Source organism: Brachionichthys hirsutus, unplaced genomic scaffold, assembly GCF_040956055.1.
Source record: "Brachionichthys hirsutus isolate HB-005 unplaced genomic scaffold, CSIRO-AGI_Bhir_v1 contig_1323, whole genome shotgun sequence".
Lineage (NCBI taxonomy): Eukaryota > Metazoa > Chordata > Actinopteri > Lophiiformes > Brachionichthyidae > Brachionichthys > Brachionichthys hirsutus.
The window spans coordinates 2,959-18,003 of record NW_027180848.1 but is presented as its reverse complement, the minus strand read 5'-3'; the positions used below and the strand labels follow the sequence as shown (position 1 = coordinate 18,003).

The 15,045-nt window shown below is 42.1% G+C and overlaps 1 protein-coding gene across 1 annotated transcript; it reads right to left on the bottom strand.

The window, feature by feature from the left end:
• Positions 1-877: 877 nt before the first annotated feature.
• On the bottom strand, positions 878-14,835 carry LOC137916798 (integrin alpha-2-like). Its single transcript, XM_068759761.1, has 30 exons — positions 14,790-14,835; positions 13,674-13,797; positions 11,926-12,035; positions 11,638-11,729; positions 11,178-11,292; positions 10,848-10,975; positions 10,558-10,706; positions 9,795-9,945; positions 9,126-9,291; positions 8,871-8,947; positions 8,542-8,680; positions 7,546-7,691; positions 7,299-7,442; positions 6,826-7,029; positions 6,183-6,313; positions 5,948-6,111; positions 5,194-5,345; positions 4,901-5,011; positions 4,449-4,534; positions 3,401-3,542; positions 3,177-3,260; positions 2,994-3,070; positions 2,833-2,916; positions 2,641-2,743; positions 2,437-2,544; positions 2,087-2,197; positions 1,807-1,920; positions 1,615-1,704; positions 1,195-1,311; positions 878-1,074 (listed from the first exon to the last, which is right to left on the bottom strand). Exons 1-30 carry the CDS (start codon positions 14,833-14,835, stop codon positions 982-984), a joined length of 3,558 nt encoding a protein of 1,185 aa, XP_068615862.1. The 3' UTR covers positions 878-981.
• Positions 14,836-15,045: the final 210 nt, after the last annotated feature.

Below are 15,045 nucleotides of genomic sequence, written 5' to 3'. Positions count from 1 at the left end.
GCATTTAGGTTTTGTCGATATGGAGTATTGTTGCCAATACCACACATATAAACTTAATTGGAGCTGAAACATTTTGTAATTAGGTATCAAATAGTTTTAGCACCTACAATACATAAAGTTATGCATATACTGTATTAATGATTTGTGAAAATATCTTCAGCATTAATTTCTGAAGCTAATGCTCAGTTGCATACATTAACAGTATGCAGTTAAAGTACTGACAAGTTGTGCTACTACTGGTAAAAAACAAAAAAAACAAAAAGTAAATAAAATCAATATCACAAGTACCATCAATAATAGCCCCATAGATTGTCTCAAGTCTTTACATATATGAGACCCAATGTGAAAGATCATAATCATATCTTACAGTATACACAACACAAACACAACAAAAGTCACAACAGATTTCACACTTTCCAGTGCAGGTATTTCTGCTGTTTGAAGCTACACTACTGATAAGAACAGCTTTAATGCTGAGTTCTAGAGGTGGCACTGATTGCAAAGAAGAGACTAAGCCTAAAAAAAACGTTAAAAAAACAACAACAAAAACTGTTTTGACAAATGACCTATCCTCATGATTAAAAGAGAGCTACCTGATTTGAGGCAACAACTGAATCCAATGTCATCTATGGCCTAAAAGCTAAAGGTTTACTGTTATGGCATGTTGACAATTGTTTTTTTTTTTCATTTCTAATATGTTATTTCTTAAAACTCAGTGCATAGCAACAAACAACGTTGCTGTCAACAAAGCTAAAACGACTAATAACAATAGTCCTTAGTCAAATGGAGAAATGACTGAATGCCATTTATCACATTTATCCACAAAATGAAAAGCTGTCATTCCGTTAAAGTGCCAAATTTCCAGTGACTGAGCTGTAGTTCATTTTGTACTTTACAAGTACCAGTGACAAGTACCAGTATTCACACTGTAAATAATCCAGCAAGAAGAGCAAGCTGCTGGTTCCCTCTTCAGATCACAGATCACAGCACTTCATCGACGTACGCGCGGCTCTGCGTGTCGTCGTCGTCGTCGTCTCTCTGGAGCTGCTGATATTTTCTCTTGAAAAACCCAAACTGGAAAAAAGAGATCCCATCATCATTGCTGTTATACATTAATCAGTCCCCCCATACGAACATAGGGGACACCGACTGACTGAAAGCGGTACATTTTATGAAAGTACAGACAGAACTTGCCTTCCACAGCAGGCCAACAGCCAGAGCCAACAAGAGCAGTCCACCAATGACGCTGCCAACTATCACTCCCACGGGAACCTCGCCTTTCTCTCCAGGTTTACTGATCGTCAGCGCCACCTAGAGGCCAGAAGGGGTAACTACAGGCGTTGCCTGACTGATAATGTATTGATGCACAAACAACCACTTTGACAATTATAAACTATGTGCGCTGAATCTGAGGCAAACAATGTAGAATGTCAGACTTTTGCTGCATTTAGCATGAAAGGAATTCTACATTTCACTACAAACCACTGGACAAAGGACAGCAGCACTTAAATAATGCTGTAAGTTACTGCTGAAATGTTCAGCGTCTGTTATTTCTACACTTTCTTAACAAAAGTCATAAAGACCTATAGCTAAAGGTCTAAAAACAGATCTCACCGGTAGATGTTTGCGTTCGATAATGACCAGCTCAGGGTTGGAGGTCTCAACATCAACGCTGGAAATCAGCTCAATGCTCTGATAGGTGGCCTGTCATAGTCATCAAAGACACATCAGCACCGTCAGAAAGGTGATGGTGACCAGAGCAGAAAGAGCACACAGCACTCCGAAATGAATGAATAAAATATTTACCGAGACGAAGGTGCCACTCCAGATCCTCGTTTTAACTTTCACATAGTAGTCACTCTGAACTTCAGTGTCTTTGAGGATGCATTTCATACGTTTGCATTCTGCACTCTCGCAGTCCTGTTAGTTAAAAAAAAAAAATACATTAGCAAAGGGAACACTTTGAGTTTGCTTAAAAGCTGTTTTGTATCTGTGTTTTTTTTTTTTTTTAATGAACCGTGCGCTCCACTATTAAATATCAGTCAACGCTTGCGCTGCTGTTACGTGGAATAACTACAGTACAGACCAGTTCCTCTATGCCTCGGAGGCTCTCCTCAGAGAAAGACTCCTCGTGGACCTTCACCCCGATTTTCAGAGGATCAACCAGACTGCTGGAATCACAGCTGATAGAGCCTCCCTACAAATGGAGAAGTTTCAGGTCAGTCGGGTCAGGCTAGTTGCCAAATGGTTCGGCCATCAATGGAGCCGAGTCCTTAGTCATAGTATAATATCAGCCCACCACCAACCTCTAGCCACTGAGTTACACTCTGCACATGTATATCGAATTGTTTTATTAACGTGTTATGAATTAAAGAACTACAGACAGACATTTGTGTCGTAGAGCAGTTTTACAGGCCTTTGAAGCAGAGGACTCACCTGCGTGTCCACGCTGGTGATATAGAGGATCTGGTTTCCACCGTTAGTCCTCATCGGCAGACCAATGGTCATGTATAGGAGGCCGAGAGGGAAGTTACCTGTTGAAACCTTTAAAATGCAATTTGATTTAATATACATGTTGTATAATTCATCAAATGACAAATTGGCTGTTGATATTTTCAGAGACAAATTGATTGATTGTACCTTAACTGTGAAGTTAAACTCTGGGCCGATGTCGTCCAGAGTTTTCACCATTTCTACCACAGGGATGGCAGCATCTGCCACGTAGAAGTTGATATTTGACTCCCTATAGGATGAAGAACCAAAAAATATTGAGATCTGCCATCATCACACAGTTCAAGGTTGGACTTAGAGAGGATATCAAAGTAAAATCACCAAGATAGAACGACCCCTGCATCGTATCGAACAGGAATGGATATGTCCACCTTGTTGTCGGCAAGTCTTTCTTCTTTACTATCGCTGTAAAAAACAAAAACATGTTACTTATCAATAAGCCTTAGTAGGAAATCCAAAGTCAGGTTTCATAATCAGCTCACCTCTTAGCCTCAAATGTCACCTCGGCTTGCTTTTGCAGCTGATGAAAATTGTAATCAAAGTTGATTTTAAATCCCATCTGTAACAAAATAATGCACGGACTGTATCAGTTAAATAAATAGTCAGACAAATAAATGTGGTTAACAAGAATTTGGACTAGCTCAGGACATGACCGTTATTCTCACCTCTTCACCTTTCGTCAGCGCTGGGTATCCCACTTGGCAAGTGACAGTTTGAGTTTGTATTGCGGTGCATTTCACTCCCTCTGTCTGCAGGGAATAATTCAGAATAGTACATAATTATTATTGGGCTTCATTGCATTAGTATTACTGCCAAATTCTGAATCCGATCTTGGCTTTGCGACATCATCTTAAGGCAAACATCTTGCAGTTGAGCCTTCATCACTCACAGGAGGAAACACAGATGAGTAGTAGAGGTTGCTGGAGTACGTGACCAGCAGCTGAGTGTTGTATGCATTCTCCTTTTCGTCCTTCACAGCAACTTCAAATGACAGTTCTTGGTTGTTAGCTCTGATCAGAGCCGGTGCAGAGCTGCAACACACAATGTCAGATTACTGCACTCAGTGCATGTCGCAGATGATCAAAGAACCAGTGCAGTGGACGAAGGGGTAGAAGTACGATTTATTATCCTTGTTTCACTGTGGGAGATTGATTATTATCGTGTTCTTCACGTACATGCAGGTGTAGTTCAGTGTTGACTCCGGCAATTTGTAGGTTGGGCGGCCCCAGCAATGACATTCCTGCAGATGTTATTTTCTAGTCAACCTTTGTGCCTTGTTATTGAGGTGTGCTAGTTTAACAAGGGAGTGGCCACTTGGATTAGATGTACAAGGCATCATGGTGATAAAACCGGCCCTATGATGTACAAACGTTTTTTTAAATAGCATTTCAAATTCTTAAAAGTGTTAGATTATCCCAGTGAATTTTCTTCTTCACATCCCTTTATGTTCATCAATCCACTCAAGATATATCACCCAAGAATTGAACGTTATCCATGTATAACACGAAAGGGCAAATTACCCGTAACCTTAACCCCAACATTCAATAAAAACACAATTATTTTTCCTGTTGTATAAATGTGTCCATGGTGGCCACCAGGCTAGACAGAAACAGGGCAGTACAACCTCCAGAGCTGCTACAGGGGCCGGCGCATAATCCAGGCCCCCAATAAGAATATCCAGTAACAACGAACGGCATGTCTTTCACAAAGATTCTGGTTTCTATTACTTTGAAAATGCACAAACAAAGAATCAAGACTAAAAAGTGTAAATTCATTCATGCTTTGACACAAATAACTGCATGTTTTTCTGAGCACAAAAACTAAACATAAATAACTTCTGGTATGGCTGGTAGAAAATATATTTGTGTACTTTAAGGCCTCAGCCGACACCGTAGCTGACACAGAAAGCGTGTCGTCATGCATCATGCACTCTTCACCTGGATCCCTTTGTGTTTGTCTTCACACTCAGGACCAAATCACTGATGCAAACCTCGTCAGAGCCACAGTCTTTGGTGAAGGGGTTCTAAAACAATAACAGAGCAACATTTCTATCATTCGTCAAAGGATGCTTTATCAATAGATTATGATAGATTTTCCTAAAAGGCTAAACTGTAAAAAAAAAAAAAAAACTACTACAAATACAATGAATCACATTTAGCCTCTTTGGGGGGATTTTAATATTGTCATTGGGAAATAAGAGCATCTGAGAAGTTGTGTGAGTCAGAGGAAGACAGTTTTAAAAGCCTGTAATCATCACAACACACACGCACACACCATGGAATCTTAAAACGCCTGCAAAATAACAATTATGGCTGAAGTCTTCTGTAACGTCCTCTTTTTACTCTGAGTATTGGGTTCAGAGATGTCACGTATTGTAACTGCCACTTACAAAGAACTCCCAGGCACTTGGAGAAAACATATCGAGAACAGGGTTCACGTCTGCGCTCCGTTGTTCAATTTCTACTTTCAGACTGAGGGAATTAACAAAGTCTGGCGCCTCCTGTTGGAGGAACCACATACAGAAAAAAAAAACAGGACATCATTTTCAATGGATATTGGACAAAGAATTATGAAGCACTGTCCCTTAGACGAGAACTAGGTCCTCACATAAAACCAGCCACCACTCCGATGACATCACGCTGGGAAATCACAGACACAAGGCCGATCATTTTCATTCCTTACCTGAACGTAGACCTGGTAGTCTCGACACAGAGATGTAGATTGTATCTTTGCCTTTTCTGTAAGGGAGCGTTCATTGTTTTTAGAGAACAGTCCTCTGGACGTCACACGGGACGCTTGCAAGTCGGCATCCAGGGTTAAGGTGTAGGATATATCTGAAAGAAATAACGAGAGCACGACATGAGACACACGAGTACACGTCAATAAAAAATAAAATAAAATAGACAGTCATTTGAAAGCGTTTTGTTAGCTTAGCATATCTTAAATAGATAGAGGGTCGAATGATCACAAACGCATTAAAGAGCAAACTCCTTGTCAGAAAATTGCAACAGCGCTTTTAATGTGTATATTCCAATTTGCAATGGTCCCATGCCTTAACTTTGGTATGATGCTCATCACCAGCTCCGGAAGCAGAAGTGAGCCGAGATGCTGGCGTTAGTGAGGATGTGCCCAGCTAGATCAGCTCGAGAACCGGGCGACATGCTGTCACAGCAGCCACACCATCAAGCCCATCTTATTTATCACCTCTTTTAATCTATATGGGACTATAATCTACTAAATGTTAAACGCAGTGTCAGACAGACACACCAGCTGCTTCACTGCAGTTTCAGCCTTCATGCTGAATGACATAGCTTCATATTTAGTGGCCAGACATATGTGTCACGGATCATATCAAACAACATTCAACAGCACATTGTATAAGTAGAAGTAGCAAGATTGTGAACAGAAAGTCTATCGGGTAATCAATCAGGTTTACCGATGGGTCCAACTGGGTTCTTTGGCCTGAATTCAGCAATAAAGCAGAGATTGGTGTTGAAGCATGTAAGCTTGCGTCCGTTAATGTCGCACAATTTGTTGAAAATGTTGATTTTATTGGGGTCGAAGGACACTTTTGCGCTGACAGATGCTACACCTCTGGACCTGAAAGCCAAGCACAGTTTGAGTCATTAACAGCTCCACCGATATTAGACATAAAAGGGAAATAAACTCACCAAAGCTGCACTACTTTGCCATATGCACCAACGGAGATGTCAGGGAGTGTGTCATCATTCAGATCTTTGTAGCTATCCAGGGACCGTCCAAAATACTGCAACTGAGGATCCAGCTTAGAGCCAAGGATTCTCTGAAGATCAACAAAGATCATCACTATTACAGAGTTTAATGAACCGCAGCCCCCTGGCAAAAACAACGGAACCACGAGCCTTGATCGATGCTCATTCAGTTGTTTCATTTTGCAGAAAAGAAAGCACATCACAGACATGCCACAAAACTAAGGTCTATTAAAATGGCATCTTTCTGACTTTAACAAACACTACAAGAAATCAAGAAAAAACAATTCTGGTAATAACAATTGCTTTATGGAATCACTCAATTTGGAAGGACGAAATTATGGAATCCCAAAACAAAATAGGCTTTGTTGGCTTTTATGACAGCTTGTAGTCTCTGAGGTTTGAACTTAATCAAAATACCTCTGCTTGATCGAAAATAGCAATTATTATTGAGTACCACAATTTTTTTTTCTTGATTTCTCTTAGTGTTTCTTAAAGCCAGAACGTTGCCATTTGAAAAGACTACAGTTTTCAGAAAGAAAGATCTTCAAACACTCAAACATGCTCGACCAGTCAGACGCCACACCTGTGTGAACTGTTTCTTCAGCGTATTCTTCTCCCCGTTGTAGATGTAGATGACACCTCCTTCATTGTCCTCCAGAGGGGCTCCAACCACAACATCATTGAACCCATCGACATCCAGGTCAGGAACTGCAGATATAGCCATCCCAAAACGAGCATTCTCATTTGGGGATGAACCGCTGAGGAACCCCTGCTCGTTTAGTATGCCCTTCAGGTGAGAGGACAGAGGAAGCACGTGGGGAGTCGAGTGAAACGTCCTTGAAATATGAGGAATGTCAGTAGAATGTTGATTTATAATTCAACACAGATAATATCTCAAGTACAGGACACCCACTTTTAAATGGGGATCTCTATGTAACTGAAGGAAACGTCATCATGAGCGGCATCTCTTCACTTGTCTCAGTGTGAATAGTGATGGTGATGTCATTGTACACTGTTACTTAGGACATCCAGACCACAAGGTTGGCCTGTTGTTACCTTGGTGACAGAGAAGAGGTAGACCCTGCCCTCTTCCCTCTTCATGCCGTTCATAAACATGGGTGCACCAACCAGCAGGAGGTCAGTCACCTTATCCTTGTCCACATCCAGCGAGCACAGGACACTTCCAAAGTATGACCCGATCTGGAACAAACATTAGAGGCTTAACTTTGTTTAGGCTACACGTGACCCGTTTACAGTGGATCTCTGGAGAAAATGGGAGTAGTACATCCTCTGATGTGAGTACCTGTTTCCCTCTTTCTGAGTCAATGATAGCAGTTTGTTTCTGGGCATTGACTGTGTAGACAATAACTTGTCCAGAATGGTTGGAGCGGGGTGCGCCGGCGACAAAGTATTCTGTGGAGCCATCGCTCAGTGTGGTGACGGAGTAACCTGGAAACCACACACAAGTTACTCGCTGTGACACGTTACCCTTGGACAGCGGTCTAAGTCCAGGCTCAGTTCATCGATAAATCATATATATTATTATTATTAATATATATATTATACAGGCTGTCCAGAGAAGAGGACTGCATGGGAGGAACATGATAAAATATAAAACGTTATTAAATATGATTCATATATGCATATTTTAGTTGTGCAATCACAAATACGTTGCACAACTAAACTACAGATGGACTTTAATTTCTATTCGAAGATAGAAATACTGTTCCAGTGTTTCGTATGAGTGTTTTCTCAGCATCATGAGATCTGGTTTCTTAACAGACACTGTGCTTAGTAGGGGTTGTAACGGTACAATAAAATGTCATTTCGTTTCGGTTAAATTTCGGTAAAAAAAAAGCAGTAAAAAAAGAAAAAGTAACTTAAAATGTTTTTATTAAAAAAAAATATGAAAACAATAGAATTTGTATATATAAATAAAAGCAGACCGAACCGAACATGCAGAACCGAAACGGTTCAATACATCACACGAACCGTTACACCCCTAGTGGAACCTCAGTGGTTAACTGGCCGAGGAGCTGACAATCTCACTAACCAGTTTTCACTCAAAAATACCACATAGCCGATCCACTTAGACAAGATATGCTATCAGAAACATGGTCTGTCAGCTACGTTGGTGTAAGACCTGAGGGCATCCACCCTGCTGCCAGAGAAGAGTCTAGACTTGTATCGCCAGCTCATCCAACGGCCACGCCACCATCCCTGTACTGTTTCACGCAAAGACTTCAAATAATGGAAGCATGTAGTAAAATAAACATGGAAAACAACTGTAAATACCTACCCAGTAATGAGCTGTGGTTCCTGTCATCAAGGGCTCCCTCGAAAGCTGAGAAGGGAAAGATGTCTGCTTTGGACCCTTTCTGATGGACGACCGTCCCGCTCCAAGCGTAGGCTCCCACTGCTCCCAGCATCATGACATCCTTATGGAGCACACGTCAAAGACCAGTTAACAAACACCAGGGAAATACCTCAGAGCTTTATCATTTTGTATCCGGTAACAAATTTTCCTTAAAATACTTTGGACCCCCCCCGTGCAAAGCTTTGGCACCTAATCACCTGACTGCCACAACTAATGGAAGGTTGTTTTTGTTACAAGGCAGGGCTGTATACCTGTTTGCTGGAGTAGTGAGCACTGAATCCCACCTGGGACATCTCCATCTTGAAGTTATCGCCCCCTTTCCCAGTGCCTTGTGTAAGCAGAGCACCACGTTAGCGGCACAAACAAAAAGCAGAACGCATCCAGAATCCGACAACAAAGTGCAAAATGAAAAGAAAGAAGAGACAGATCTCCAGGTCTGTCTTGGGATCTTTAGCTAGAGCAGGAATGTTACAACATGCCTCTTAAAGAAACAGAAACATTTTCACCTTCTATGTTGAAGATGCGGTTCCCCAAAGTTCCGGCAATGGTCGAGAGAGCCGCCTCCTCTGATACGTTGAAGAAGAATTTCTCTGTTGGTAAACTGGCGATGGATTTGATTTCTTTAATCAGGTTTTCTGGGTCGATGTTGTGCCGACTGTAATAACCTAGAACCTGGGGGAAAAGGGGGAATGCCACAAACTCAGCATTGTGCAACTGTGCAAATCCGAGCAATACATCAGAGCATCTCGGATCGCTCCTCAAATCAGAAACATGCGGAAAATATGTTTTCATAGTTTAACAAAGCTATTCAAATGGAAGCCATTGCATCGTGATGCCAATTCACATTCACACTGCTAACTATCAGGGTAACTTAAATATGAATTAAAAACTGTTGACGGTCCAAATTCATAACAGCTTCAGGGCCCTCTAATGAAAACCAACCCATACATGTGATCTAAATCTTTTATCTTTGACTAAGCACTGATCTATTGACTACTGGTAGTATGGATTGTTTTATAGTGCAAACTGAAAAAACACAGTTTCGCACACTGTCCAAATGTTTTCTACTACTGCATAAAGTACAAGACAGTGACATGCAGTCAGGGGAGGTCATGCATCTCGCCACGCATCGCTGGTACAAGTCCGAGCGAGAAGAAATGTGGGTCGTCACTTACTGCGATACCGAAGCGAGTGATGCCTTGTCGTTCACATTCAGCGATAACTGCATCTCTGATTGACTCATCATGGGATTCTCCATCAGTGACGACCACCATCACCTTAGCAGCTCCTGGACGGCCACCATAACTCGGACTGAACGCCCTCTGACTGATGAGAGCAGACAGAGTGGATGGCTTTCGTTTGTTGCAAAAATGCTGTATGTTTTTTTGGGGGGGGGGCTTTTTTCTTGACAGATGTTGAAATCCAAAAACCAAATAGGTACACGTGATTCCGACTTAACAATGGAATTACGTTCTGAAGACCCCGTCGCTAAACGATTTCGTTGTTAACCGAAGCCCCCGTTAACAGGCAACATTTTGGATATAATGAGTGTTTGAATATAATGATAAAGAGTCAAACTTGAGGCATCGTTGTTTCCTGATATTTTATTTTTGGTTGCAACACGGTGTTTGAGGGGAACTGTGTGAGTGGCCCCATTCTGGACTGTGGAAATTCCCTTCCCTTCCCTTTTAAAATTCCTCTTTTAAAATGGAAAAAGAATTTTAAAAAATGAAACTTATTCCTAGTCTCTGTTCTCTGCTTTTTGGGGACCGCTCATATTCAATTTGTGACACTCTCTTTAGCTCATTAAGTGAGGACCACCTGCAATCATTCAGTCCATATCAGGTGCAACAATAAACCAGATAATCAGACAGACAAATGCACAAAGCAACATAAGCATAGGACTTAGCTCATACATGCACAAAAGTCCACACCAACCTGGCAAATTGGATTGCGTTAAAGGTATTGGTAAGGGTGCCAAACATCTGCGTGATTTTGGAAGCAGCAGCAACCGCCTCATCTTTGGTTTCATACTCGTTCAGTCTGAATTCAAACTTTGGATTAACTCCATACTGGATGACGCTGACCTGGCGGGGTAAAAAAAAAAGAAAAGGAAATGGTGTGAAATAAACTCCAGACTTGTGCTGTTGACGACCCCATGACAAAGATCATCTCCTGCTATATCTCTGCTTAGAATTCACGTTATGGCGGAGGAAATACGGCGTCACCTGCGTGTTTAGGGGACCAATGTCGAGTGAAGGTATTAATTTTTGGACGAACAATGTCATTGGTTCCCATGGATAAATGCTGTTGGAGCCATCCAAAACGATCACAATGTCCATGGGCCCCCCGCACGCTGAAAACATATAAATGTAATATACAAAACATGATCATGCATTTAAGCAGCAGCGATTAATGGAACTGGGGTCATGTCCGTCACATTACTGCTGTAAGTGTTGACTTCCTGCACTGCGACAACTCTAAGCTCAATTACTCATAAGCAAAATGACAAACATCTTAAAACGGTCATAATTGGGTAAAACGAGGACAGAGCTTACTTTGGACGGCAGGAGAGAAGGCAGGTTGAGGCTGAAAAAGGGGGCTCATTTTTGTACACACCCCTGGGTAGAAGTTCTGACTGCCACACTGCTGCCCCCACACCGGACCACACACCTGCACCACAGCATAAGAGAAGGGCGTTCAATGGGATCACTAAAAATTCAGCGTGAAGTGAATTTTTCAGCATCATTTGTGGGGGCGCGTCTGTTGTGGTCGGTAAAACGATGACCTGGAATTGCCTCCTACTGCAACAATCAGACACTGACACTTTCCCTTCAAGAGGACAATGACAGTTTAATGTTAGAGGAAATCCAACATATATGTTGGATATATGTATCATATATGTGTAATATTATAGGTTAAAAATGTCAAAAAAAAATCAGGCTCTTTGTAATATCATGTGATTTTCTTTTGAACACACACGCAGATACACGCGCGCGCGCACACACACACACACACCATCAAACCAGCATCCTCAGCCATCTGGGTCAGAGTTAAACCCAGGGACATGTTGACATCGACATTTTTGACATCAGGAATAGTGACAAAATCTGTAGATAAAGACAAAAAAAATACTTTTATTTAAGTTCACATTCGACACACGTCATGCTTTTCATTTGACATTTGATTCCAGAAATGTCCAGAGACATCCTGGATGCTTGAGAGTCACCGATGTTTTCAGCATCTGTTTATAAAGTTTAAGTACATGAACAATGTTTGGTAGAAAGGTCAAAGGTTAAACCCTACCTTGAAGATTGAGCTTTTCACAGGTGTTTTGGGACCCTGAGACTGGACACTTGTAAATATCTCCATTTCTGTTTGTAGGGAAGCCACTCCAAGGAGCGCCGGTCAGGAGCCTGCAGAAAACATCTCAATCAGCTTTACTGGCCACGCTTGTGCACAAAAACAAGGAATTTACTCAGGTAAAAAAATAAAATACAATGGAATAAACACAGACATTAACAGTTCTGTTTATAACTTTAAAAGCCTACCGTGCAGTATATCTTGCATAGATTTGTACACAATTACCGGTAATTATGCTGAGTCAGAAGAAGTTCCGAGCAGTGAGCCTCAGCGGATAATCAGTGTTTTTGCTTTTATAATGACATTTCTGGAAATGAAACTTTGGGAAGAGTTTTGTAGGCCCCAGCTTTCACCGGCACAAGGTTGTGATGCTAAAGACAACTATTCTAAATGTGATAAACTTGAGCTTAGATTTGATTCGTTTCCCTACTTCTTTTGCCACCACTATTTTGTTCAGCTTACGACAGTGTGCTTTTTCCACAACATCAACAATGACTCAATAATTTAAAGGCTTCAATGCTCTGTATAAGTCAGAGGGCATAAACAGGATGTGTCACCATTTCCTCTTGAACGCCACCATCTGTACTATCAGACGTAGCACACTTCCCACAGTCGTACGTAGATAGGACATTCTTCCAGACAGTGAGTTACTCCACGAGACTGACTCAGAGGACACAACGGCTTGCTATCACAGTTACTCTTTAACTAAATGCTACTAACGGGGTGGGCGTCATCTCTAAAGCATGCCAGGAGGGTTTGATTCTAACACACAAACACTCAGCGGTAGCAGTTTCTACAGCGAGACAGAATCGACACAGGATGGTGTTTAATAATCAATATCAACTTCAGCAGAACTACTGATCATTTTTAATGCTTGATCTCAGTATTTCCTTAAGTGCGGTCACGGTTTTGCTATAAGCTACAAAGCGTTCCTGTAAAGGAGGGCGAATGGAGGATTCATCTTGTTCAAGCATGAAATGAGTAACAGTCTGCCGCCATGCTGGTGGATCGGCGAGCCTGGATGTTTTAATCGGTCATTCATTCATTCATTCAATCATTACGTGCAGGGTGACAAGGGGACTGGAGCCTATCCCAGCTGGCTGTTAAGTCACCAATTCACCTATAATCATCAATCGACTGATGGAAGGAGGAGCCTGAGGAAATCCTCACAGGAAAGTCCCAGGGCCTCAAGTTGTTTTGAATTTTAGGATTTTCTTGCGGGGAGGCAACAGCGCTAACCACTACACCACCCCGCCACCCTGACCCTGTGTTTAAAAGTACAGTAAAATGCTAGCATTGGTATGCTAAAGTGCACATTTCACCAAAAGAAAAACTACAAATATTTACAGAGTAAATGGGATATTAAACATGGTATCTCTGGGATGAGGTATAGTTTTTTTTTAATGAACACAGCTGTTTGTATCTGACTGATTGATCTCAGTGAAACATGTCGGGCACCTTGCAGGGACTGGAATCTAATCTGTGGTGTTCAGACTTGTACTGGCAAAGGTGTATCCACAAACAAGCGCTTCAAATCAGAAACTGATCTTTGTTTTGTGTACTTTCTGTGATACTCAGATACTCAGGGGACAAATGAAAGCCTCTTATCTTTAAAAGATTTGGCAAATACATTTGAAATAAATGTATGATTAATTTGACAAAAAAGCAGTGTAGTTTCATTCACTTCATACCATTTGCCCTCATAGTTTGATGCTTGTTTGACCGTGTAGCCAAACTCCTCCACTGATGGTCCGCTGAAGATCTTAGCGCCTGCCGTGCCGACGTTGAAGGACTGTGACTGCCAGGCCCTGTCAGCTGGTGAAGAATGAAGATAAGGGTTTATAACAATGCATAACTCTTCACCGGAAATAAAGACCATTTCAAATCAACTGCAAATTCTACCAGGAAAAAGATCTCATCATTATTGTGGATTTCTCCATTTATATGTCTAAAAGGCCAAAATAAACCACCATCAGGATGTCTCAGCAGCAAATCCGGCCACGCCGACTTCTCCCTTTGAGCAGTGGGGTATTCCAGTGACATCAGCTTGAGTCATGAAAGCAAGTTAGCTCTCACACACACAAAAAAAACCAGAGTGTGTTTCAGCAAAGATGCATTGCGGCGTTAAACACAACCCTTTTGAACCCCCCCAGGACAAGGAATTTGCTTGGCTCCGAGTCTTGCTGCAGCAACAGGCCCACAAGCCCACACAGGCTATAAGCCTTTACCCAGTCAACCAGAAGGCAAGAGGAATGTGGATGAGTTCCAGATCCAAGGGCTCTGACTCGCCTGCTGCCACGCCTGTTTACCTGCAGCACATAGTGGCACTGCGCAAACCACACAACATACTGATGTTCCCTTTTAACTCTGAAATGGGAAAGGTGCATCCAGGAGAATAATGAAAGAGGTCTGCTGCTTGAAGGCTTCCACAGGTTGTATCGTGCACTGCGTCTCCAATACGAACTCCTCTGAGCCATGCGCATTCGTTATGGGTCCACATGCATTTAGCAGCAGGTGAAGAAAGGCCTGCAGAGTGACGTGAAAGCGACTTCACAACAACTTCCAGCTGGACTCATTCAGAAACACCGCCTGTGGAGCATGCGCCCTGCTATTGCGCTTTACATGCGTTAAAGTAAGAGGAAGGATGCACGAATATATCCGGTTAGAAACGTGAATAGCTCGAATCGGCTATAATAACTGGTATAAAACACATAAAAGTGGTGATCCTTTTACGCGTTCGGTAGGGCGAGGCGATAACGGAGGAAACTAGAGGGTCAAAGTGCAAAAAAAACGAGTTCATTACTTACTAATGATGATTAAAAAGAATAATAAATCTCCAGGGAAGAAGGCCATTGTCGTCTTTATTCCATTTGCGGCTAAATGAAGCTGCCGCACTTTGTCAAAATTGAGGCTGCGCTGCGCTTGGAGTCGACGGTGACGCGCAGAGTCGACGCAACGGATGGAGTTCCTAAATATGGTCTTGTACACCCCCCCCCCCCCCCCCCCCCCCGCCTCCGCCTCTCTCTCCCCCCGAAACGAACTTGGACCAAAGTGTTATCAAAG